The 24,792-nt window shown below is 44.9% G+C and overlaps 1 protein-coding gene across 3 annotated transcripts in view; it reads left to right on the forward strand.

The window, feature by feature from the left end:
- The first annotated feature begins 1,963 nt into the window (after positions 1-1,963).
- Positions 1,964-24,792, forward strand: part of grin2ba (glutamate receptor, ionotropic, N-methyl D-aspartate 2B, genome duplicate a) — a 45,022-nt gene continuing 22,193 nt past the window's right edge. For all 3 annotated transcript variants that reach the window (XM_087176660.1, XM_087176661.1, XM_087176662.1), the window contains exons 1-6: positions 1,964-2,107; positions 2,443-2,713; positions 8,881-9,073; positions 18,748-18,862; positions 22,202-22,410; positions 22,856-23,027. In XM_087176660.1, the coding sequence (XP_087032786.1) occupies positions 1,976-2,107; positions 2,443-2,713; positions 8,881-9,073; positions 18,748-18,862; positions 22,202-22,410; positions 22,856-23,027 (1,092 nt within the window). In that variant the 5' untranslated portion in view covers positions 1,964-1,975. The remainder of the gene's footprint in view (positions 2,108-2,442; positions 2,714-8,880; positions 9,074-18,747; positions 18,863-22,201; positions 22,411-22,855; positions 23,028-24,792) is intronic.

The following is a 24,792-nucleotide window of genomic DNA, read 5'->3' on the forward strand; positions in this document are numbered from 1 at the left end:
CTGGCCCGGCTTCCTGCGTCTGGCTGACTGACTCGCTGGCCCCGCTGCCCCCTCTGGGAATTTTAATACTCACTAATCGATCACCTTGTGCCAACAGAGGTGGTAATGTGGCCAGACCCTAATTATTGTTGCTGTAAATGAAGAGAGGTGTTTTGCAGCACTTCATTTTACTCAAGCTGTCTTATCATTCAACCCACTCCCACCAGCTATTTTTTTTTTTTTACTCCCATATCTCTCACCCTCCCTCCCTCTTGTCCTGCTCCTGCGTCCGTCTTGCAACTTCTTTTAGCATGTATTTCTCTCAAAGGCTAATGAAAATTCTGCAGACCTCTGGCACTCTGAATGAGTGCGTTGGACAGTACATTAATACTGCTCTTAAGAAGAAGAGAGGGAGATAGAGAGAGAAAGCCAGAGGAAATTGGGGGAGGATGGGGGGGGGGTCTGTCTCGAGGATAAAGGGGGGAATGGGAGTGTGCGAGTCTGGAAATTCAATTATAACTGTGCCCTGGCAGTAATTCCACTGGTATAAATGGGACGACAGAGCGGGAGAAGAGATGGATAGAGATGGATGAAGGATGAGAGAGGAAGAGGCAGAGAAGAGATAAAAAGCTGAGGAACAAATGGATTCAAGTTAGCTGAGAAACACGAATACAACATCAGTGTGTGCATCATTATTTCATGGTTGTTTTTTTTTTTGTTTGAAACACAGCTCCTGCATTGAATTCAGCATGAGATGCACACACTGCACATTTTTATATTCCGCGTAAAACACGGGATAATGACACGTTTCCAACCTCAAGGATGCGGCACATTACGCTCATTATTTGCGAGAGTGTTTCGGCAAGTGTTTCACATGCGCGTTGTGCCTCTTGGCGTGCCACCTCGACGGTATAGCCCTGATCTCATTAATGCAGAAACAAGGTAACGGATCAACCCGTGTGCATCCCCTGGGAGGGGCAGGTTAGCCTTTGATGTTGAGTGAAGCACTGAGAGAGCCCTAAGAAGCCAGAGAGATTTCAACACCCTGCCTGCCAGGCCTGGCTGTCAGCTACAACTGATTTTACTCACATACAATCCACAATCCAACACAAGAAAAAAAAATGAGGCTCATTCATATAAATCAGAAGCAAGAATATCCAAGAACATAAATATGCTACTGTACATTGTGTCTCATAGAGTGACTCACACACACGGACAATAACGAGCACATGTCGCAGAACTGCAGAGTCTCGTCTAGACTTGCATTTCTCACCTCCTCCTCCTCTTCTGTCCGGCTCGATATTCCTTTTCAACACTGGTGGCGAGTGGCCGGCTTGGATATCAGCGTGTGAGCGGTGTTTATTGGAGTGTCTGTCCCTGACTGTACCGCTCTTTGGTTTACTGTACGTTCTGTATCTCCCATATTTAGATTGAGCCCTGCCAAGGGAAGGGACTTAGTGAATGTTTTACGTGCAGTGTGCTCAGGGTGGGTGTGAGCCGTTCCTAGCACATCTTAATATCCAGCCCCTTGCAGGTTACATTGAAATCACATTTGCTGTAAAACGCGGCTGTAATAAAACAAACTGACGATGAAAATGATCGATGAGATTGAGGACAGCAGCTTTTCGAGTGTCCAGAATTTGCTCCAGACACCCACGTGTACAAACTCATTAAAGGAGTCATAAAGGCAACTAATGAAACTCCTGACCAGTATCATTACAAGCCCACTGGTGTCCCCTCGCCTTTCTCCTCTGTGAGCGAGAGAATAAAGGCAGCTAAATTAATGTTCCCACCAATAATGTTACAAAACCACCGCTGTCATTTAAGTAGTAGCTGTTCTCCTCTGTGTGTGAAGCCAACTAAATTAAAGTCCAGGCCATTTACACTCTGCACCTATGTCCCTCTGTGTGTGTGTGTGTGTGTGTGTGTGTGTGTGTGTGTGTGTGTGTGTGTGTGTGTGTGTGTGTGTGTATGTCATTTCCAGGATGACAACTCCATGTTCTTTCAGTTCGGCCCCTCCATCGAGCAGCAGGCTTCGGTCATGCTGAACATCATGGAGGAATACGACTGGTACATATTCTCCATCGTCACCACCTACTACCCGGGTTACCAGGACTTTGTCACCAAGGTAACCGCGCTCAGCTGAGACGACATGCGAGGAAAGATGGCGCAGGCCACAATATGAATAACCTTCAATTGTGTCACAATAGAAATATTTCAGCCCTAAAAATGAACATTTTTTTTAACATATGATGCTAATTAGAAACACGTTTGGGGTCGGTCTGGACCCAACCCCCAGACCTCTGCACCCTCTAATAATCCCAGTGATGCTTAATTCAGCAGCTCTTACATTCATGCAAAAGTTACTATGGAACAAGTGTCAGATTAAATTGATGAAAAGTCTCACAAGAAATCGTAGGAGAATCCATGACACAACCTTCAATTTTCTTCTGTCCCATTCAGGTCCGTAGCACCATCGAGAACAGCTTTGTGGGCTGGGAACTGGAAGAAGTTTTACTACTTGACATGTCCGTAGATGACGGAGATTCAAAGATCCAGAACCAGCTGAAGAAGCTCCAGAGTCCTGTCATCCTTCTCTACTGCACAAAAGAGGAGGCCAACACCATCTTCGAGGTGGCCCATTCTGTTGGGATCACTGGCTACGGCTACACGTGGATAGTGCCCTCGCTGGTAGCTGGAGACACCGATGTCGTGCCCGCGGAGTTCCCCACAGGTAGGAGGTCATGTTTGTGTTTGGAAAACTAAAATTGCGTTACATTTTTATGTGGAATAACCTCAATGTGGAAAGATGTTTGCTTGCCTTGAGCTCAAATCTTAAGCCCTTTTGTAAGTACAGCAATCACATTACATGCAGCGTTTGGTTCATGTTTATCCAAAGTGCATTAAAAGCGTCATGAATGCGTGCATTTTCTACATAGGTGGCGTCAGTCTGAGTCGAATCCCTAACCTTTGTCTCCCCAGCGCTTTACTAGGAGATAATATTAAATGCTGAAAAGTAGTGCAGCAGTAGCAGAAGTCATAAAGTCAGCAAAATGATTCTTTCTAACGTCAGACAATTTTACATTAGCTCGTTAACATTAGCCTAACATTAGCTAACATTACCCATCATGGCTGAGCAGCAAACCCTCCTTAGTGTTTCAACCTGAACGAGGGTTAAGAATGTGTCTTTTCTTCTTTCAAGCATTTCATTGTCTCACTTTATGAAAGCAAAAACCCTGAGTGTTATGGTCTTATTTCATAATCTTCTTTCATCATCACCTGAGGACGACTGTGAGATGCAATTAAAAAAGTTCTGCAAAAAGCTTCTAAGTGGAACTTATTCTGTCAAATGTCTCTAGCTAACAAACATTTTTATTCCATCACTGAGGCTGGAAGTTGTGGTTGAAATGCTAGAAAACACTTGGTTCGGGAGCAGCAGCGTCATCTTGTTGTTGTTGTTGTTGTTGTTGTTGTTGTTGTTGTGCTCTTGCCTTGATCACGTGGTGATAGCAGCCTGCTATACAATAGCTTTACTACTATACTCTCCATAAAAATGATGCAATGCTGAACTGTGAATAAATGGCTGTTAATACAGACCAAGGCTAAAATGCTAAGATGCTAAGGGAAGACAAAGGCATGTACCTTCACTCAAGATGAGTCTGTGTCCGTTTGCAGAATTCGTCGTCTCACGCTCGGCTAACCTGCCGCCGAGCCTTTCAAATGTTATTTTGATTTGTATTTTTCCTGCAAGACAAAAACACAAAACCAAAAACAAACTGACCTTTCCTAATAAGAAGTGAGGGCGCATTCCCCTCCCACCCCTCCTCCCCTCCCCCCACAACACCACTGGAGGTCATTCTAACCTTTGAAGGTCAAACGTGGAACCAAAGTGACATCTAAGTTGGGGTACATAAACCACTCAACCTGCTCACGCAAATCTGTCAGGCACAGCTGTCAGACTGCCTCATGTAACACGACTTCCAGCACCTGGGGGTGGACGGACACTTTTAGAAAGGCCAGCTCACAGTGGGAATCAAACCTTTAACTGCCGCTGATGTGGCCACCGTGAGAACTAATGGAACCTTCTCCGACTTGGTTCTGTTTCACTCTCTGTAGGAGAATAAACCGTGGAGCGGGTAGTATATTTACCCGGGACACATGAGCTTGATAATTTGTCGGTGTTTGGCTTGTTGATTTACAGCGAAGGCGAGATATTACACCGCTGCCTGTCCTCAGCAGTTTCTGGGGAACGGTCGCCCGGACGAACCTGAGATCGTTGTGCTGTTCAAGCACCGTAACTCAAACTTTTTTTTTTTTTTTTACCTCTGCTCCCTTATTGGCATCCATGGATGATTTACTCTAAATTGGAGTTAGGTGTGCTCCTATGAGTGAGAGTGTGTGTGTGTGTGTGTGTGCGTGTGTGTGTGCCTACGGGTGTTTTTTTTGTATGCCTTTGTGTGTAATGTCGATGTGCGTTTGTGTGTGAAATGTGCGAGTGGGTCACGGTTTAATTTGCATGAGAAAATAATGGTTGAGTGTAATCAAATGGGTTGTGTGTTTGTGCTTTTGTGTGTACCTCATACGGTGGGAGGCGAGTGTTTACATGTAGGACAGACTGAACAAAACTCTTTGCAAGTGTGTGTGTGTGTGTGTGTGTGTGTGTTTTTCTTCAGTTTGCCCGTTTCCAAATTAGGGTTCCACTCTATAAAGTTTGATATATCACCATATCAGTTATGTAAATCACACACAGCAACTCCCCTCTTGATTTATGTTGCCACGGAGATAATCGTGACTAGCTCGTGTACTGCCTGAATGATTACAGAGTGGAGCTGGTGGAGTGGCTGCGTTGATGGACACACACGAACCTCTTTGAGTTAGCATTGAATTATCATGGGATTAATCGTACGGGACATAATGACAGATAGTAGGTTAAATGTCAGCCACTCATTTAACGCGTGATGAATAGGATACAGGATTTTTAAATATACATGATGCTCATGGTTGTCCTTATAGTCTGACTTAAACAACAAAATGGTGGAGATTTAATACAGCAGATGATTTATATTTTGTGTCAGTTTAAATGATGACACAGTTTGGTACCTTATGTACTTATTGACATATATTTACTGTAATTTACTGCACTGGCGGGAAACATCGAAATCATATTATAGTTTGGATGTTGAAATGTGCATACAGCCTAAGTCAGTATGCAGATGGCTGAGCTTCTGCTCACAGCACTGCTGCTGCTGCAGGATCTGTGCTTGTCAGTGCTGCCCTCTGCCAAAGAGACGAACATGACGGAAGGATTTTACTTCTCGGCTTCAGCAGCGACAGTCTGTAAAAACCTGCACTGAGAGCAGCCTCACAAAGCATCTGAAAGACGTTCATTATTGCCTTTTGAAATTGTGTTTTAGTCGTGCTGTTGCGGAAGCATTAATATCCTGACAATAGCAACGAGTGCATTTGTTTTGCCACAGAATAGATTTTGAAAGAACACTGGCCCGAATTAACCAGAATTAAGATTGTACGCTACAAGAGAAAGACACCAGCAAGATATTTGTAGACATCAGGCATTCAGCTGCAGAACTCAGTCATTCAACCGAGCCTTATCTCTGCGTTTCAACCTCAACATCAGAAAAGCCACATGAAGCCTGTAGCTGCAGTCAGCTGCACCAACTTCTGAACCTCCGCGGAGCCCGACGACACCGTGGCACAGCATGTGACCGATGCTGCGGTGGTGTGTGCTCTGGGTGAATGCAGCGGTTCAGGGTTCAGCAGAAGGTGCGCGCTGGCTGTGGGGCTAATTTGCTTACTAGGCACACTTAATAATTTGCAGCATGTGTGATGAAGAGCCTCCAATTCTCCTGGGTAATTCCACTGATGCCTTCCTTAAGTGGCGCTCTGGGGAACCATTTCTCCTCCCACCCTCCTCGTTCCTTCCCTTTCCTCCTTATTTCATACTGTTGTTCACCATGTTTTCTGTCTCACTATATCTCAGCGTCCTCTGACTCCCTTCCAACTGTCTGCTCCCTTCAATTTTTCCTTTTTTCCTTCCATATCCCTGTGTCTGTCAGTTTCTCTCCCTGCTCATTCTGTCCCTCTTTTTCCTCCTCCTCCCCTTTCAGTTCTCTCCCTCTCTCTCTCTCTCTTTTACTAACAGCCTTTCTGTCTCTATTCTTCCTGATCTGAGTTACTCACTCCTGCTGCACAGACTGTGCTAACGTAACCACCCAATCTGACATCACTGACAATAATAAGCTGTTTCCAAAAATACCCGGTGATACGGTAGTTCCGCTATTACGATCTCCAATCAGTCAGCCTGAGTGTGGATACGGTGTTGGTGTTTTTTTTGTTTTCGTGTGTGCGTATCTGTGACAGGGAGACAGCCTTTGCCTTTAAACAGAGACCACAGCCAGAAAGAAAACAACCTTTACAGCTGCTCAGCTATAACATCGCCAGTTGACATGTCTGTGTTATGACATTTAAACATGTCCTGAGAGATGTATGAATATTAACATCAAGATGTAGAAAAGAATACACCACAACGAACATGGGCATCCGCAGCGCACACATGCTGCCAACACACACACACACACACACACACATACGTCTTACCCTTCCCATAAAATAATAAAAGTGATATGTGTAAAAAGGAACGAGTGAGTGAGTGAGTGAGTGAGTGTTGAGAAAGTGTCAACAGTGTGTGACATTAGATGTGGTCCTGGTGGGCTGGAGCTGTCAGCGCTGAGGCCCCGCGAGGAAGGCAGGTTGCCAGGCCGCCTGTCTATTTCTGCCCACTGACATGGTAGTGGAGTGGCTGACATGTGGTCATACGCTGTCAGATAGATGCAGAACAAGTGACGGACGGAGAGAGGGACGGATTAAAAGGCAGACAGAGAGACAGATAGCCTGATAAATTGACTTGAACGCAGGGCGTGCTTCACTGAGAGCCGTGTGACCTGAAAGAAAGATCAGTTATTGCCCGTTTTTAAAAGTCAGAAGGGCACCTGAAGCTGAGTTTTAGATAAGACCGGGTTGATCGAGGTTTTTCTGTGTTAAATTGACGATGGGACTTTGATTTTACACAAAAGGAAACAAAAGCCGGCTTCTCCTTTCCGTGGATTGTCACTAGCAGATTTGATCAGCTTTATCGAGCCAGCTCTGCCAGTCGGTTGAAAAATCAGTCTCCAGCTGACAATTTAATATTTTCAGATGATTTATTTTAAACTGAGAAACCAGTGAAAGAGTTTTAAATATGTGCATGATGGCTACCTTCATTTAATAATGCTAAAAGACTGAGGCTAAAGCTTCATGTGCCATGCAAAGAGTCGGCATCCTCACCAGCTGATGATCCATTTAGAAGCCATGTAAATAAAGAAGCAGCAGTGTGTTGTAGGATAAAGTTAGAGAATAACATGTTTATTTGCTTGAACATAACTGCTGAAGTGTCTGGAGAAAAATAAATGAGCAACACTCCTTTCTTTCTTAAGAGCTCTCGTGAACCTTGAGGAAGGTAATGAGTGTCTAGATGCTCGACGGGACGTGCTCGTCTCCTCCCAAGTGCAGGTTTGTGATTATTTGGGTGGTCGAGACTCGATATACGTAGTTAGATGCAGTCCAATAAGGACCTATCTCTCAAACCAAAGGTGCACAAATGATTCTCCTAAATAATATAAGAAATAGAATAATAGAAAATAGAAATAAATGAAAGAAGATCTGAAATGGATCCACAAAAATTCCCCTTGTGAGCCGAAGCCCCGTAACAATCTCACCTGTTAGTGCTAACCTGATAAAATCCTGACAGCGGTGGACGGGAGAACTAAATGACTACTCATTAAAAAGAGATTGAACACACTGGGCTCAGTGCTGGACAGCGTGCACTGTGTCATCAATTAACGGTGACTGTTTGTCACGAGTTAATCATGTTATCAATAACGGCAGTTTAATATCAGTGAAACTCATTATCAAAATGTCAGCTCTGTTTGAGCAGATGCATAATTGGTCTAATTTTCATTGTAAATCAACTATACTCAGTGTTTCCATGTGTTTTTTAAAGAATTTAAAAAAGAAACACATTGATAAAATAAGTTATGTCTCCAGGATCCACACTGATAAATCAGTGTCATTAATGTTTGTGTGAATCTGAGCAGACCAAACCGTGAAGGTCAAGTGTCGTCCCCAGCTTTGGAAACACTTGAAATATCCTCGATCTACTCGCTACTCGCTCCACGACGGTCGTCAGCAGAAAGGGGCGGAAGTGCGGAGGGAAGACGGGCATCCTGGCAAACAGTTGAAGTTGGAAGGGCAAAGAGATGGGCATGGAGACACACACACACACACACACACACACACACACACACACACAAATGAATGTTCACAAACAGACAGATTGTCAAAAGAGAACAGGACACAGGCAGACAGAAGGACAGATAAACAGACATACAGACAGTGCAAAGGCCAACAAACAGAGACAGACAGGGCTTTAGACAGACAGATGGACAAACACAGCGAGGTGATAGACGCTTAGTCAAGCAGGGTGGGAGTGCTTTTCATCTGCTCTCTGAGTCATCACGTAGTGAGTGCTCTGTCTCTCTCTGTCTCTCTCTCTCTTGGAGTGTGTTCAAAACATGTTCACGCTGTATACCCTCACAGAATTATCCCTATCTCTTCCTGCTTCACTTTTCTCCATCTGTCTCTTTTGTCTCTCTGTCGCTTCACTCTTCCCCGCATAATCACATTCACCTCTCTCACTCTCATGCTTTAGTTACCGCACATTCCCAAATCCTTCCCTACTTTACCTCTCTCCGCCACCTTCTACCTCACCGTCTCTTTTCCCCCCTCTTTCCTCTTCCCACGTATCCTCTGATCTTTCTCTTTCCTCCTCTCTGCCTCTCCACCCAGGCCTGCTCTCCGTGTCCTACGACGAGTGGGACTACGGCTTAGAGGCCCGCGTCCGCGACGGCGTGGCGATCATCACTATGGCCACCTCCACCATGATGATGGACCGCGGACCTCACACCCTGCTCAAGTCCGAGTGCCACGGAGCTCCTGACAAGAAGACCCCCATCTCAGGCAACCCCAACGAAGTGCTCAGGTGAGTGGTGGTGGTGGTGGCCGGATTGTGTGGTTTAATGTACGAGGAGCGTAAACACGTAAATGTTTTCAGAAATGGTGACGTGAACTGTGCCCAGTGATTAACAGCGTCTTATTTGCACATTACAGTGGCATTGCATTGTGGGTGCAGGGGCAGATACTGTATATCCTGACATTTTGATTTCTAGTAGGGATTGAGCTCCAAAAAATGCTGGAGCCTACATTTCCCATAATGCAACACAATAATGTCATTTACACTCTGCTCTGTTTGTTGACAGTTAATTGTGCGATGTATGGAATTCAAAAAATCAGTTCATCAGTGTCAAGTTCATTGGCGTCGGGACATCTCGGTGCGTTTGCCTTTAGCGTAACGCCCCTTAGTTTTGTGGCTCGGTGGCGCAGTGGTCAGCGCTGTCGCCTCACACCAAACACATTCTGGTTTCGAAACAACGCAAAGACATGAAGGCTAATTGGCGACTCTAAATTGCCCACAGGTGTGAACGTGAGTGTGAATGGTTGTTTGTCTCTAGGGAGACTGTCGACCTCTCTAGAGTGTATCTCGCCCTCACCCAGTGTCACCTGGTATTGGCTCCAGCTCCCCCGGGCCCCTAAAAGGATGAGCGGTTTGGTGAATGAATGAATGAATGAATATCCCATAATACTGATGCATTCACTGCAGGAACATCATGTGCAGTAAAACAAGTAAAACAACTTACTTTTTGCACAAGCTCAATGGAAACTAACTGTGGTGCACAATATAAAATACAGTGCAGAGGCCGTGTGTCTCAGCAGTGGTCTCGTTTGTTTACCGTCATTTATTTGCAATTACACTAATGTCTCCAAATTAATGTGGCAATGATTTATGGATATTAAAATGCTGCACACAGCACCTTCAAAAAGTGCGCAGGTTCAGGTGGAGCTCATTCCGGCGTAGATCCACACAACCACGGACGCAGCAGATGCTGAAACACGCGTGTAAACAAACACACACCCGTACACATGCACCTTCATCCCCCTGCATACTGTGATCACCCCCACCCTGTGTAATAATACCCTACACACACACACACACAAACACCACCCCCCTTCACATGCCCCTTCCTCAGGAAAATCCAACCCCACCCCCCCAGCTGTCCGTCTCAGCAGCAGGCCTTTTGAACTGGTGAAGCGCGGCGTTCGGTGGCGCTTTGCTCTGCGCGCTACCTAATTGGTCCCAATGGCGTTTGAGTCGGCGAACACTGGCCCCCGTCGTGCTGCGCTCCAGAGCTCAGCACAGTGTTATACTCGGGGGCAGTTTCAGCCCTTGTTTGTCTAGTGTGTGTGTGTGCGTTTGTGTTTGTGTGTGTTTTTGTTGTGCTAAAGAGTGACATCAGTGAGGGCCAGATGTGTGTGTGTTTAGGTGCAGTACAGTTTGTGTGTGTGTGTGTGTGTGTGTGTGTATATGTGTGTGCTGAGGAGATTGTCAGTCATCTTTCAGGATACGGCTTTAGTTGCTGCTGTCGATCAATCTTGTTTCCTTCTCATGGTTTGCTACAAAAGCAGCTGCATGGTGGCTAATGTGAGGCTCAATTACACACACACACACACACACACACACACTCACACACACACAGAGTATGACGCATATTTTTACTAATACTGACACAAAGCCTCTGCTTCTTCCGCTTTCTGAAATGCTAGTTTTCACAGTCACACTTTGCAACGGCATCTGGAGGATCCAGGAGCGACACTGTAGAAACACACAAGCACACACACCTTTTTCTTTTTTCTTTTTTTGGATTGTGCTGTGCATGAGGGATGTGGAGAAATGTTCTGCTCATGCTTCACACTTAACTGCATCCTGCGCTAAAGCAGCAAAGCTTTTGTTGTCCGTTCCAGTAAACTCTTTAGATGTCATTTCAACCCCTGTCTGCCGCTTCACTCCTTCCTGAAGCTTCACTTCGTTTTGTTTCACCGCTGCTTCCTGCTTTGAGATAAGAGTGGAGTTTGTGGCAGCTGCCGTTGCCCCAGAATGCAATTCCCCCGCTCTGTTCATGTGTTGCCTGGCTGCGCTCGGCTCCGCTGTGGTCCTGTGCTGCTCTCTGCTCCGCTCAGATCTTTCCTCTTGACTCCGTCCTCTCCTGCCCCTTGGTCTTCTCCTTTGTTCTGCCCCTTTCATACATCTGCTCTCCTCTTCTCTGCTTTGTTCCACTTTATTTTCTTTTGTCGAGCGCTGCTCTGCTCTGTTTTATCTGCTCACACCTTCTCCTCTTCTCCTCTTCCTCTCCTCTTCCTCCTCCTCTGCTGGTTTTCCCTCTCTTCTCCACTGTTCTGCTCCTCCCCAACCATTGTCTGCGCTCCAGACCTGCAGTTTTATAATCAACTTAGCTGTGTTGTTGATTAGATCAGTTGCGAGCGCTGCTAAGATCCTTCGCCCCTCACTGCCTTAACTAAATTTGTTCGGTGATAACCTTTGTCTTCAGGTGCTCAATCAAGAGATTAGCATTTGGCCTACAGTCTATATACTAGACAACTGAATGAATGGCTGGTTGCCTGGCTTGCCGGCTGCTTGGTTGGCTGGACGGATGGCTGGATGGCTGGATGGATGGATGGATGGAAAGATGAATTGGATGGATGGAAGGATGGATGGATGCCCTGCTGCCTTGGTTGGTTCTCCACTAAGTGAATCTGTGGATGAATGGACGCGGGTAGCAGCAGGTAGAAAGGGAAGCCACTCGATCAGAAAGCTCTCTCGTTGGGTGGGAAACCCGTAGACCGACTGTCACGCTCCAAAGAATTCAAACACCATTTTGTAAATTTGAAGGTAAACCTTTCAAGGAATTTATTACCGAAGAACAAATGCCGTGTTTCGAGCGCAGGAGTGTGTTCACATTGAGAAGTGCAGCAACATGCAGTGCGCTGTGAGTACCTGGGTGGTGATGATGGACACTTCTCACCCTCAACGGTCGCCATGTTGGCTGCGTAGTGGAAGGGAAGGGACCAACAACGTGTTTTCCAACTTGTGAAAATGCCGTGTTGTAAATTCCCGGATGTGTAACACGGGGGGTCACGAGCAGGAAAGAAAAACGTGGTCACATGTTGCAATCGTCATTTCCGGTGATGGCGGTGTTTGATTTTTTTTGGGGAGAACACAACCCTGCTGAAATTCACACGCTGCACCAGTGAGTTTACATGTGAGTGTGGAGACTGAGGTATCTTGTTTTAGACACAGTAAAAGCCCAGAGAAACCCCGCCTCACATGCAGGAGAGAGACAGGATCCATAAAGTAACTGGTGCTCCACCCCCCCCACCCCACCTGTTCATTCGTCATCGTGTAGAAATATTTTTACACTTCTCCTAATAACAAGTAGTGTTTTGAGCCGCTGCTTCGTTGCAGCTCAACTTGGCTATTTCAGTTATTTCTTCTTTTATTTTATTTTTTTTTAGCTATTTTAATAATTCATCCGTCACTTTTTGTTATCTCTTTCAACTGCTAAATATTTCAGCCATTGATCTGTTACAGTTAGCTAACTGTTTCAACTCGTCAGCTCGCTTGCTAACTAGTTTTCATGCACTCTTAATTGTGTTGACTCATTATGTGGATGTTTTTTATTAATCAAATCATACATTATTTACAATCAACTGAGCTGCTCAACAGCCTTTTCACGCTGGGTGCGAGCTCCCCTGGTCGGGTTTAGACGGGAACTTCCCGCCTCTCAAAAACTCACCAACTCAAGAACTTAAACTGTAGATTTTTAATGAGTGTGACTTTTTTTTTTTTTCCAGACCAGCCGCCATATTTGAAAATTTGATGTTGCAGGTTCATATTGGAAAATCTCCAACATCAAATGGGTGACGGAAGGAAAGGAAACGTTACAATAGATGCACACGTCCTAAATCACACACACGTTTTTAAAGATGTGGATTACAAAGCAGTTCAGTATGGGGATGCGTGGTAATATGGAAATCATATCTAGTTTACATTTCTGTCCACTGTCGAATGGCGAAGAACTGCCGCATGGTCACGGTCATCTACTTGACTTTATAAGCCATACATTATGCTGATCCCTCTCTGCTTAGCATTTCCTTGTCCAGCCCTTAGCGCCTCCATAGAATACCACAAGAGAAGGACATGTCACTCCGCTAAGTAAATTAAGTCCACTGTAGCCGGCACTGTGACATTCCAGCTAATGCTACAGTCTGAGCCTGACAAGCCAAGATAGCAGAAAGAGGAAGACGAGAGCAGAGCGCAGAGAGCGAAAGACAGAGCGAGGGGGGGACGGGGGACGGAAAGAGAGACCCACTGGTGAGCAATACACAGCAGTGTGAGAATCATGAGTTTGACAACAGTGGCCCTGACCTTGCCAGGCGTGGACAGGTTCCAAATGAGCTTGGAGTTGGAAAGGTGTCAAGTCCTTTTAAGCTCTGTGGACATTTTTGAACTTTTGTTGCCTCAGTGAGGTTTTCAATAGAGTGTACGCTGTGTGTGTTTGTGTGTTTGCGTGTGTGTGTGTGTGTGTGTGTGTGTGTGTGCAGAACACTCTGAAGCAGCACTTTGACCTTATTGAGCTGAGGGATGAGTGTGTGCCAGCTCAATGGACAGCGTGGTCCACCTGGGTGTGTTTGTGTGTGTCTGTGCTCCCAGCTATTTCAGACTGAGTATATAAAGGCCATCTGAGTGTGTGTTTATGGGGCAGGCCGGTGGTAGACATTAAAAAGCTACCTGTTTGGGATGGGGCTTGGTTTGGAACTAGGTCAGGATGCTCCTGCTCTATTGTCTCCTGGTTCTGTCTCTCTTTCTCCTCCTTAATCTTTTCATCTGTCTCCGTCTCCAAATCTTCTTTTCTCTGCCAGCTTTATTTATTTCTCTGCTTTTCTGTTTCTTTTCCGTAGTCCAAGTGCCACAGCTGCTGGAGTCCTCTTCATCATCACCATTATTATTATTATTGTTATCATTATAATCATTATTATTATTATTGTTATCAGCTCAAAGATCTGCAGAGACCAAACTAGGCAGATATATTTAAAAAGTTTCCCACCGCTCAGACAGTATTAATATTTCTTCAAAACTCAAAACTTTCCGATGAAGATATTCGCACATCCGAACGTCTTAGATGCAGGTGCGTTGGGAAAGTGTAACTGTCCTCAAAAGAAGAGAATCCCACGCTCTGCTCTTTCTTAACATCACGATTTATTGATCATCCGAACGCTCTGACGGTCTAGAGAGACTGAAACATTAGCATGATCTTTTAGGTTTTTGTCACTCTCATTGACATCAATGTAGAACAATGTTATACTAACCAACACTTGACTAATGTTTCCGGTGAGCTGCGTCGTCATGACGGTGTAATGACGTAGACGTATGCTGCGTGACAGCGAGGTCACTGATTCAAATCCAGATTGGCAACTTTGGTTTTTGCATCTTCCTCTTTCTCTAGAAGAATAATATTGTCCCAAGTGTGTTATCCATTATCTCTGAAATGTAAAGTCTATTATTTGTCAAAAGTAAATCAAATCAAAACCACACACCTCGTGCCATTTTCCACCTCCCCTCCTTTCTGGTCCTCACTTCCTGGCTTGTCATCGTTCCGCTTTCTTCCCATCAGCACAATTTATTACACTGTTTACACATTCAGTTCCCAGGTCTGAATACACACATGGATAACACTGGATGCATACATGTGCAAACACATAAAGGCACAACAAATTCACCCCCCCCCCCCCATACACACACACGCACACACACATTCACGCGGTATACCCTGAGCGTGCATGCAGCGAAGCTACAATATGTTTGTCTGCCTCGACCACACAATGCCATCTGGGGCATGTTATCGTTCTCCATATAGATCCCCCCCCCTCTACAAATCCAATAAGTACATTGCACCACAGTAATTGCTAAGGAGTGTAATTCATGACTAATTCATGTCAGGGTTAATTTATTAAAAATGACTTATCAATATTTCACACAACTCCTCCATTATTCACAACAGAACATGCGCTAAAACGTATCTGTGTCAGGCCGTGGAGTTAGCATGGCAAGTGTTTGTGTCCGTGTGTGTGTGTGTGTGTGTGTGTGTGACATTGTGCTGTTCTGATTTACAATAACATGAATCTTCCTCAAATAAAACTAGAGAGGACGTATTTACTGAAATGTTCTTAACACGGCACCAATCGGAGGCAGCGAGTGGCGAGGACTGTGCGAGTGTAGATTCGGTCGGGGGCCGGTCAGTGTCGCTCGCTCTCATTCGCCAGGTGGAGACGGCTTGCTGCTATTTGAATTTTAATTCACCTGCTGTACAGTACAGCTGAGACACTCTCCTCGAGCTTGAGCTGGAAACTGACGGGAGCAACAGGATATCAAAACAAGGGGTTTAACAGGTAGAGCGACGTGTGCCTCCGTCTTATCAGGCTATTCACACACAATATATCATCTCATCTCACCATCTCATGGCTCACACAGTAGCTGTAGAAGATACAGGGAGGAGGGGGACAGGTTTATGTTCACATGTTTATTTGTGTCTCTGTCGTGGCGAGAGGAGGTGATGAAGGTGACTGTTTGTTCATCCAGCTTTAAGCAAGACACTTAACACCCAGCAGCCCCAGTGGAGCTGCTCAGTGACGACCGACTTCCAGATGTGTATGTGTACACCGCACATTCCTCTGTGAGTGCGACTGCTGAGTAAACCGCCACCGTTTAAGTGTGTGTTGACACGTGTGTGTGTGTGTGTCCGGTTGTGTCGGTAGTGGTACAGGAAGTTCAGCGGAGGTGACAGAATGGGGAGGTGCCGTCCTGTAACCACGGTAGTCACAGCGTGATGAGAGGAGAGGGAAGAGAGCTTTGCAATCTAGTAGTAATAAGTCCCATCCCCTCCCTCTTTTTCTGTGACTCCTACCTCTCTCTCTCTCTCTCTCTCTCTCTCTCTCTCTCTCTCTCTCTCTGTCTCTTTCACTCCCACCCTCTGCGAGATTACCGTTACCATAGTAACGCAACAGATTGGGCCTGGAAGTCACAGTGGTTGTGGGTGCCATGGCAACACACATATGCTTGTGTTTCGCTCTGTTACTGCCGTCAACATGTGTAGGTTGCAGAAGCACACACACACACACACACACACACACACACACACACACATTTAGACGCACACAAAGGCCCCACATTGTAGCATGTAACCATAGCTTGCTCAGTAAAGATTAAAGGGGGCACAGCGTCAAGTCATTTTGTAAATGGCTTATGATTTATGCAGCAGATTCTGTGCACTTTGTATCAGTGCCAAGCCTCTACAGGATGGGGCTGTTAGCCGGACACATGGGGCTGCATGAGACGGTATGATGCTGGATGATTCTGCTCATCACGGCCCATTGAAAATATCAATATTTAATACAGGAAATAGAATAAGGAAGCTTGTACTAGAGTAATTGCTGGAGTATTACATAAATCACTCCATTCTGTACTAGGACTTGCCTAGAGCAGTAGATGTATAGACACAGGGAGAAAGTTCACGTTAATTAGACTATTATATTCCTGAGATGCTTCCAGCAGGTGTAAGCTCCCTGATCAGCTGTGATCTGGTGCGGCGGGTTTAAAGGTAAAACGGCGCGAGTGCAGCAGAGAGGAGGCGTGTAACGTTCAGAGTGAAGCCGCAGTGAGGTCGAGCTTCATCGCCGCGGCTCCAGACGTTTGTCCTGATACACGACCAGTCCAGTGTTTACCACCCCCATCAACACCAAACCAGTGCCCCACACACACGCATGCACACACACTTTCTCTTGTCATGTATTTATTCATCTACATATATATGGTGTGCACGGTTTTGAGGTAGAGTGTTTCCATGGAAACAGTCACAGAGAGACAGAGGGATGGAACGAGAGAGAGAGAGAGTGAAGCGGAAGGGAATGAAAGAGTTAAGAGATGCTGTGTGTGTGTGTGTGTGTGTGTGTGTGTGTGTGTGTGTGTGTGTGTGTGCGCGCGCGCGCATGTGGGACGACAGTGAAGTGATCTTGAGTTCACCTGACATAAACATTCCTGCTCTCATATACACACACTTACACACTCCCACACACATTTACCATAATCACACACTGTGCCTGTGTGTGTGTGTGTGTGTGTGTGTGTGTGTGTGTGTGTGTGTGAGTGAGTGTCTGTGTGTGTTTGTGTGTGTGTGTGCATGTGTTGTGTTTAGTTGAAGGAAGGTGAAATGATTTCACCTGACAGAAACAATGCTGCTTTCTCTCCGTTTCTCCTTCTCCACCACACAAACACACCGACTGAAGTAGACACACAGAGGCAGACACAAACACAGATACACACAAACACACACACACACACACACACACACGCCAACACACCAACACACACTTATCTGACAAGCTGCTATTGGTGTATTATATAGTACTTTTTGTTACATTTGATGCCAGATACAAACTGCATTGCTCATTTTTGTGCCTCCTCTCTCCATCTCTCTCTCTCCAGAGCTCACGTTATAGTTTGTCAATGAGCCGCAGCAAAACTGCTCAATTTGTCTTTTAGAAGATGTAACCATGATTTCATCGATTTCAACTATTTGTTAACTAGTCACTCGTGTGTCCGGCCAGATCATTTGTTCTGCTGCTTCATGCTACCTGAGTCATAACTACAGTGTGGTGTAAGACTTTTTGAACATAACTAAATCCTTTTTTTAATTGTCAGAAAAAACTGTTTCAATTCCAATAAAACAACTTCAAAATGCTGTTTATTCATAGAATCATGAAAACTGTCGATTTAAGAACATTTGAGCTCTTAGAAAGTGTAATGATCCATGATGATGATGATGATGAGGAGGAGGATGGATATGCTTTGTGTTTATTACATTTTTTATTACCACCTTGATAACTTGTGAACCAAACACACTTAGCTTTTCATCCAGTCAGGGAGACAGGGCGGTTAGCTTAGCTTAGCTTAGCTTAGCATAGCTCAAAGAATGGAAACAGAGGGAAACAGCTAGCCTGGCTCAGTGCAAAGGTTGTTTGTTTATTTTTCTCTGTATAAAAACCAAAGTGTAAAAATATATCTACAATTATGTAATATTGCTTGTTTGGAATCGGTATCTTCCCAGAATCAGTGCTGGTTGATTTCTTTATACTTCGGTTTTTGTATATATTAAACAAATCAGCTATAGTGTGTTTATTGGTGAACTTTCAAAATGCTGGCAGGTGGATTTTGTTATCAGTCAAGCTATCTGTTTCCAGGCTTTGTGCTAAGCTAAGCTAAGCTAAGCTAACATGGGAACCTGAACCTGAACCTGTAACATGGGAGAAATCATTTGCTGAACTTCTATTACCTCGGTCTTGTCTGAAAAACATCATCGGCTGTTCTGCTCAAATGTCTGTCTGCGACTGATGACTAATGTACAATACATTCATCTACTAATGGGAGAGCTGATGGTTAGACATCAGCTGGTAGCTGTTTCCTGGCAGTTGATGAATTCGTGTAATGTCAGTGTGTCTGTCTGAAAAGATAAATGCTTAGAAAATAAACACGCAATGAAACTTTAATGTTTGGGAAATTGAGCCGCTGAACAAGAAAGGATATAGATATATAGAGCGAATAAAACATTTGTGAGCTGCCGCTGCCAAAGATATTTCTCAGGAAGTGACATGTGCCTCAATGAGCCTTTTTCCTCTGTCTCTCTCTCTCGTCAATGTGTCGCTCTGCAGGTACCTGATGAATGTGACGTTTGAGGGACGTAATCTGTCGTTCAGCGAGGACGGATACCAGATGCACCCCAAGCTGGTCATCATTCTGCTCAACAAGGAGAGACAGTGGGACAGGGTGAGAGAGATATTAGGGATGGGGAGAGAACGTCCATGTATGTGTGTGTATGTGTGTGTGTGGGTGTGTACATCTGTGTTCATGTCGCTGCTTAAATTGCAAGAAAAAACTGTCGAAAAACGGTGATGTTAAAGAATGAATGACAGGGTGGGAACAATGCCGCGGAGTTAGCTGTATTCCGTAAGTACAGTTCCTGATTGGTCCACGAGTACCCGCCTGCGTCTTCTCTATCTGCATCTCTTATCAACTGATTTTCACTTTTTAAGCATTTTAAGCCTCAAGCTTTACAGCCGCTACTCTGATTAGATATTATCAACTAGGCAAAGGTGCCTTTGAGCAATACACTGCAGCACAGACTCCAGAGTGGAGATGTGCGAAGAACGCTGCAGGAGTCCACAGCTGTTCATTTTAAAAGTTTGATGAACTATTTCATATTAATCATTATTTATGTAGTATTTTGACAAAATCATCCCTCACTTTAGGGGCTTTTGTCTGCCAAAAACTCCCCCCAAAAAAAGTTTTGTTTTGTTTTTGTTTGGGTTTTTTTTTTCTCATTTGACCACCAGGAGATCTTTTCAGATCTCACTCGGAGCCAGTGTGTTCGCCTCTCTCCTGCGCTCTGTGCCCACATATACTGTTTTCCAATACAGCCAAATTCCCAGTACAGCTGTTCTCATTTACATGCTTTTCTGTTTCTGTTGTCAGACAACAGAACGAGTAGAAGTAGTGACTGGAACGCAGCCCATTAAAGGAGCTATTTTGCCCCCGAAATTTGCCACCTCTGTTGACAAGGTGCTCAGAATCTGAAGTGTCACTGACACAGGACCTCAGGTTCAGGTGGAAGCTTCAACCGTGATGAACCGTATGTCGAAACAAGTTACAAACCACGATAACAAATCTTACTCATCCTACGTCAGTCGGTTTGTGCACGTGCAGACTCACCAGCAGACGGTCCTGATGACCTTAAAGAAACTAAATTAGCCACAGAAGAACCGGGACAACAGACTCCTGGAAGATGTTTCACTGTATGTGTTCCTGCATTGTCACCGGTGTTATTCTATTTCATTTTGTGTTCTACCGTGTCTCCACTGCTTCCACTCTTCATTTGTTATCGTACAAGTAGTCATTAGGAGCGACTGTTAATGGACTGTGAGTGTTTTCAGGGGGCACAACTTCTCCCGACTTTTCCTAAATATATTGCATAATGGGAAACGTTTTGCTCCTTTAACATCTTGTAGCTGAATTAGCTCTGACAAACCACGCTGTTACACCTGACACTGCTACAAGTGGCTTCAAGGATAATTAAATAGTTACATTTCGGGAGGAGGCTTAATGGTGGTGGTCAAAGAAAGAAAAACAAAAAAAAAAAACTACATACTTAAAACTTTTTAATAGCTGCACTTTTTGTAGCGTAGCCGTACTGGGCAGTTTGTTCTCGGTCAGCTCTCTCTAAATAAAGAGATAAATAAAGATCCAGATGTCAGAGAAGGTGGTGGTGCACACGGGGCAATTTAATCCTGAGTCACACTCTGAACCAACAACCTTAAATGAACCTGATGCACCTCGCCACCTGCAAAGTCACCAGCATGCATCTGTGTTTTCCTGATGCTCCCTCTCCATTGTACGTGTGTTCTGCAGTCTGACTCCTTTGACTCTCCCTGTTCTTTATTCTCAGTATTTCTCTCTTTCTTCTGCCTCTCTAATCTATATTCTGTCCTCTGATCAGAGAACAAGGTGAATCGCTCCCCTCCTGTCTCCCCTCTCTCTCTCTCTGTCTCTCTCTCTCTCTCTCTCTCTTCCTCCCCTCGCAGCCTGCACCACCCCTTCTCTCCTCCTCCTCCTCCTCCTCCTCCTCCTTCTCTCACTCCCTCACTCATGTTTAATTCTTAGCCTGACTTCCAGCTGAACCACTTTTCTTGGATCCTAATGAGTTCCAGCTCCTACAACCATCCTTCCACTGCACCTTTGAAGTAGTGTGAAGACTCTGTAGTGTCCAGTCCCGTTTACTCCCCTCCAGCGTGATTTTAACCCTTTCCCCTCCCCTCTTTCTCCCTCCGTCCCGGTCTGTCTCTATCACTTACTTACTCTTTGTGCAGATAGAAGAAGGCTGCATTGTGCCCGAGGGATACACAGGCTCAGCTTGTCCACTCCAGGCAGCCTTGCCAAGTTTGTGCTCCCTGGAGTGCTGTGTGTGTGTGTGTGTGTGTGTGAGTGTGTGTGTGAGTGTGTGTGTGTGTGTGTGTGTGTGTGTGTGTCTCTGTGTGTGTGTGTGACTGTGTGTGTGGACATTTACATATTTAACAAGTGTGTGATCCTGACTTTACACACTCGCCCCACAGCTCCCTGTCCTCCCCTATCTCCCATTATTGTGTGTCCAATTATCTGATGATCCATATCCATTTCCACCCACATCCTATCCCTCGATGACAGTGGCCTACTGGGCACACGTGGAGGAAAGGGCACAGACAGAGTCTCCAGGTATGGTTTCATGTGAGCGGCATCTGGGGGAAATTGACTCATTGATGGCGCTTATTCTGTGGAGTAGAGCCACAAGCGCCGGAGGGCCCTCCAGACGTACAGCTGGACACTCGTCTACAGAAGAGCCATCATTTTGCATCCGAATGAGCTCTACCTCCGGCTTTCTTTCTCTTGACTCTTTCCCTCCATTTACAGTTTTGTCTCTTCCCCTTTCCCTCTGCTAATTCAGTTCATTCTCATATCTCTCCATCCACTTCTCTGTTTGGCTGTTTCTCTCCCCGCCCTCTCCTCCTGATCTGAATTCTGCTCTTTCCCCCGTTTCAGTCTCGCCCTTCATGTTAACCTTGCTCTCATTCTCTGCACTGGGTCCCGGCCACCTCCTCTCCTCTTCCTCTTCCTCTTCCTCTTCCTCTCCTCTCCTCTTCCTCTCCTCTCCCTTGTTTTATTGGCAGTTGGACTTATCACAATTAGAAAATGAGGCAAAAAAACCCCCCTCATTTTTAGAATGAGATTTTTGCATAACAAACATACAAACTCTACTTTTCTTTTTTGGTCTAGTAAACTTTGGTAAATGTTTTCAGTTATTTCAGTGTGAAATCTAAATTGAATCCAATTCCATTTGAGTTGGATTCCTGCCCAGTGATTCATTTCACGTGTGTGCTTTAACGTGTTACATTTATTATCACTGAGTCGATGAGCTGCGTACTCAGACTGACTCACAAAAGAATTCAAGTCTAAGACTAAAACTGCAGTTACCCAGTGGTAAAAAAATAAATCGAGAACTCAGTTCTAGTTGAAGAAAATAAAGGTATATAATCTTTAACTGTGTATGATTTGCTTGTTTGCTGTTTCTCTGTCCAGGTGGGTAAATGGGAGAATGGCTCCCTGTCTATGAAGTACCATGTGTGGCCTCGCTATGAACTGTATGGTGGGGCAGCAAACAGGGAGGATGACCACCTGTCCATCGTGACATTGGAGGAGGCTCCGTTCGTCATTGTGGAGGACGTGGATCCGCTCAGCGGGACCTGCATGAGGAACACTGTACCCTGCCGGAAACAGATCAAGACACTGTGAGACCCGGTGCTCGGATATATATATCGAATCAGAGTCTGGAGTGAAATGCCAGAGAAGCAAGAATAAGAATTCCTTACAAGACCAAAACTGTAATTTCTGTTGAGTAGTGAGTGTGAATTCAGCAGCACCTATTGATAGAGGCAGCTTTTCTTTTTTTTTCTTGCTGTCCATCTGCCACAGTGGCTCACAGATTTACCTCCTGTAGAACTGACCAAAGCAGAGATGAAAAGAAAAAACCTGGCAACTGCCTAAATGTTGCTTGTGAATTATGTTAATTTCCCATGGCAGCTTTGCACAGCCAGAGGTAGAATCAGTTCATACTTAGTCAGTGTGAGAGTGACAGTGCCAGATACACCGAATCATGATTTCAATTAGCATTTCGCACAGAAGTACATATTTGATGAAATAATCGTCTGCCCTTGTGTCTGTCTGTCGACGCAGCAATCAGACGAAGGAGTCAGGGATCTACATCAAGCGTTGCTGTAAAGGTTTCTGCATCGACATCTTGAAGAAGATCGCCAAGACTGTCAAGTTCACCTATGACCTGTACCTGGTCACGAACGGCAAACATGGCAAGAAGATCAATGGCACCTGGAATGGCATGGTGGGCGAGGTGAGGAGAGATGACACGCGTCTGTCTCGTGTGTTTGTCTTCGCGTGTCTCTCACATGTATTTTTTTTGCAGATCACGCCGTCAATAACTGTGTGTAACATACAGTATGTGAGATACAAAACCAGCCATAACCGCTCACACCGACTATAAAATATCACCAAAGTGGCCAAATCTAAAACCCTCGCTATCCACTACTGTAAGTGTTCAGTGAGTGGGAAGCTGCCAGATGTCGCAGGTCAACAAATACAGCCTCTTTGTGCGTGTCATGGTATAAATTATTCAACAGTCTCATTTGTAATTTGTTGGAAAAGCTTGTAAATGAAGATTGCACCCTAACTCTTTGCAACACCATCTTATCATTACTGATGTTACTGCTGTTTAAAAGGTGATATAACAACATGTGGGCTGTGTGCATTGCCTAAAGACTTTGGTGTATTTGGCTAAATATCAGGTGAGGAAAGGAGAATTTCTTCCTTTTGTTTGAGGTCAGTGCAGGAGATGAAACCAGGCTTTAATTACCTCTATAGTACAGAAGACAACAATCCTACAGACTGAACAGGTGTAGGGTGAAGCTACAGCTTATTGTGCCTTCCCACTTGATGTCAAAAGTGACATCAGAACTCACTGACTGTAAATTCAGGTTTCTGAAGTTCAGAGTGAGCTGCTCCGCTGTCGCCATCTTGGCAGTGCCTGACTCCGCCTACCACCTGGCTAATCCAAAAGTGGTCAGAGAGGAGGGGCGTGTGTGGAAAAGTTGTTTTGTTTATAATTCGCAGAGTTTTCTTTTCAAGTTGATTTATATGCGTTTCCTCAAACTTCCATACAGAAGTACTTCATTTAATGCAGTATTTTTGCTTTGATATAAACTCTTTGTGGTTGCCAGCATACTTTATTATTCATTATCACTTCCAAATATTGATTTCAGACACCCTCTCAGTTTCAACATCACTTATTGTAAGTTTTTCTTTTAAATTTGTTGCCAAAGATGATGAATTTAGTGTCAGATTCAGAGACAAAAGCTTTTATTCTTTTTCCACAGTATCAAAAAGTTGTTTCAAATTCTTATTACTTACAAAATAAATCTACATCATGTGAGTCTTGACGCTGAAGAGCCCACAAAATGATAGTGTAAATGGTGGTCAGCATGCAGCCGCTGTAACTCTGGGTTTTGGTAATGTTTGAGGTGTAGGTGAAGGTGAAGAAGAGATGAAAGGGAAGACACAGTTACAGTCTGCGTTCACCCCTCTGAGCCTCAATGACCTGGGCTATATTTAGCTTCCGTAGGAGCCGCCTGAAGGGTTCATTTCCTCTTTGAAGTGTGTTTTCATACCTTGAATTATGAGCTTTCCTTTCCGGGTCAACCCCCCCTTGCCCAACAGGCCTAACACTTATGTCAGATGGGCTAAGCACCTCACCCAGGGGTGTGTGCAGTTCAGTCAGCTGCAACAATTCACTTTGGGCTTTAAACATTCTCTAATCGAGATTGGTCCCGAGGTAAGGTCCTTGTCAGTTCTCATACTTCCACCTTGACGGGCGAGCTGCGCTTGTGCTGTCTGACTTTGGCTATTTGTTAATGAAGGAGAAGGCAAACAGATCGATAGCTCCTCAAAGGTCACAGGGTGAAAAACGCGCCCTGTCCCGCTCTTTGCGTGGACGTTGAAGTTTGAATAACCTTCGCGAGTCACAGGCGAAATAATGTGTCCATGTTTTCCCCGCATTAAAACTTTTGCTACTCAATTTACATTAAACTGACCCATTGAATCTA

The sequence above is a fragment of the Seriola lalandi genome, unplaced genomic scaffold, assembly GCF_002814215.2.
Source record: "Seriola lalandi dorsalis isolate HSWRI2012SDOR001 ecotype SW California unplaced genomic scaffold, Sedor1 jcf7180002054563, whole genome shotgun sequence".
Lineage (NCBI taxonomy): Eukaryota > Metazoa > Chordata > Actinopteri > Carangiformes > Carangidae > Seriola > Seriola lalandi.